At 40.2% G+C, this 1,225-nt stretch overlaps 1 protein-coding gene across 1 annotated transcript in view; it reads left to right on the forward strand.

Annotated features, from left to right (window-relative positions):
• The window catches only part of LOC101848258 (inositol 1,4,5-trisphosphate receptor type 3), a gene marked incomplete at both ends in the record, with an annotated part of 112,704 nt that overhangs the window by 98,974 nt on the left and 12,505 nt on the right, over positions 1 to 1,225 (forward strand). The window contains 1 exon segment of the mRNA XM_035973446.1: positions 9 to 178. Coding sequence (XP_035829339.1) covers positions 9 to 178 — 170 coding nt within the window.

The raw sequence follows: 1,225 nt of genomic DNA on the forward strand, positions 1-1,225 counted from the left end.
CCACACAGAACGTCCTTCGTGAAGAGATCAAGGAGAAGTTCAAGTACGAGGTGGACCGCACCAGCCCCAGCAACAAGCTGAGGGACTTCATGGACTGGTCCAGCTGCATCATCGAGGACATCAAGTACCAGAGGAAGATACACTCCAGCGCCATCGCAAGGTTCTTTGTGCAGTCCTGGTGAGTGGCTAATTGCTAGATTCTTGGTGCAGTTATGGCTTTGGTGGGTCACTAGTTGCTAGATTTTTGTGCAGTTATGGCTTTGGTGAGTCACTAGTTGCTAGATTCTTTGTGCAGTTATGGCTTTGGTGAGTCACTAGTTGCTAGATTCTTTGTGCAGTCCTGGTGAGTGGCTAATTGCTAGATTCTGTGTGCAGTTATGGCTTTGGTGAGTCACTAGTTGCTAGATTCTTTGTGCAGTTATGGTGGGTCACTAGTTGCTAGATTCTTTGTGCAGTTATGGTGAGTCGCTAGTTGCTAGATTCTTTGTGCAGTTATGGCTGTGGTGAGTCACTAGTTGCTAGATTCTTTGTGCAGTTATGCTGAGTCGCCAGGCTCTCTGTCACTTTGCTACCTCAGAACTACAAAGTTCTATCTGCACAGTGACTTAGTTTGGAGAAATTTGATGTAAAAAATTTTAAGTTTCACAAGATGTCAAGCTTTTTCTAAAGCTGTTCTTTGTTTGTTTTGTTTTGTTTTAGTAGAGGTTTTACGGCGCTCGCAACTGAAGCTGTTCTTTGAATATCTTGATAACAACTCCGAAAAATGTTACTACTTTGATAGGGCTAATAAAACCTTTGGTTTCTGACGCATGGTCGTAGTAACTGAAAACTGCCAAAAATGTCCGATAGAACTTTTGTAATATGTGATGCAGCGAAATGGAATCAGGCTCTCATCAATTTTTGGGCATGTAGAGTTATTGGTATCATCTTAAAGCTTGTTCACTTGTCTTTATTTGGATGAAAAAATATCCATTTATCTTGAATACAAGTCGAGATATTTGTAAACGAAGGAGGTGGGGGTCACTTATTTTCAGAGGTAAAATTAGTGAGAAAATGGCCGTCAAAGATTAGTTATTTCCTTAGCTAAAGAGTCCGTGGTAACTGAACATTTACATTTTTTTGTGCCTTTTGCCAAAGTTTTTCAGAAAAATTCACACAGAAATGAGTTCTTTAATGGGCATGCAAGGTGTTGAACCAATAAAAAAATTTGATAAAAATTCGCAAA

The sequence above is a fragment of the Aplysia californica genome, unplaced genomic scaffold (genome assembly GCF_000002075.1).
Source record: "Aplysia californica isolate F4 #8 unplaced genomic scaffold, AplCal3.0 scaffold01239, whole genome shotgun sequence".
Lineage (NCBI taxonomy): Eukaryota > Metazoa > Mollusca > Gastropoda > Aplysiida > Aplysiidae > Aplysia > Aplysia californica.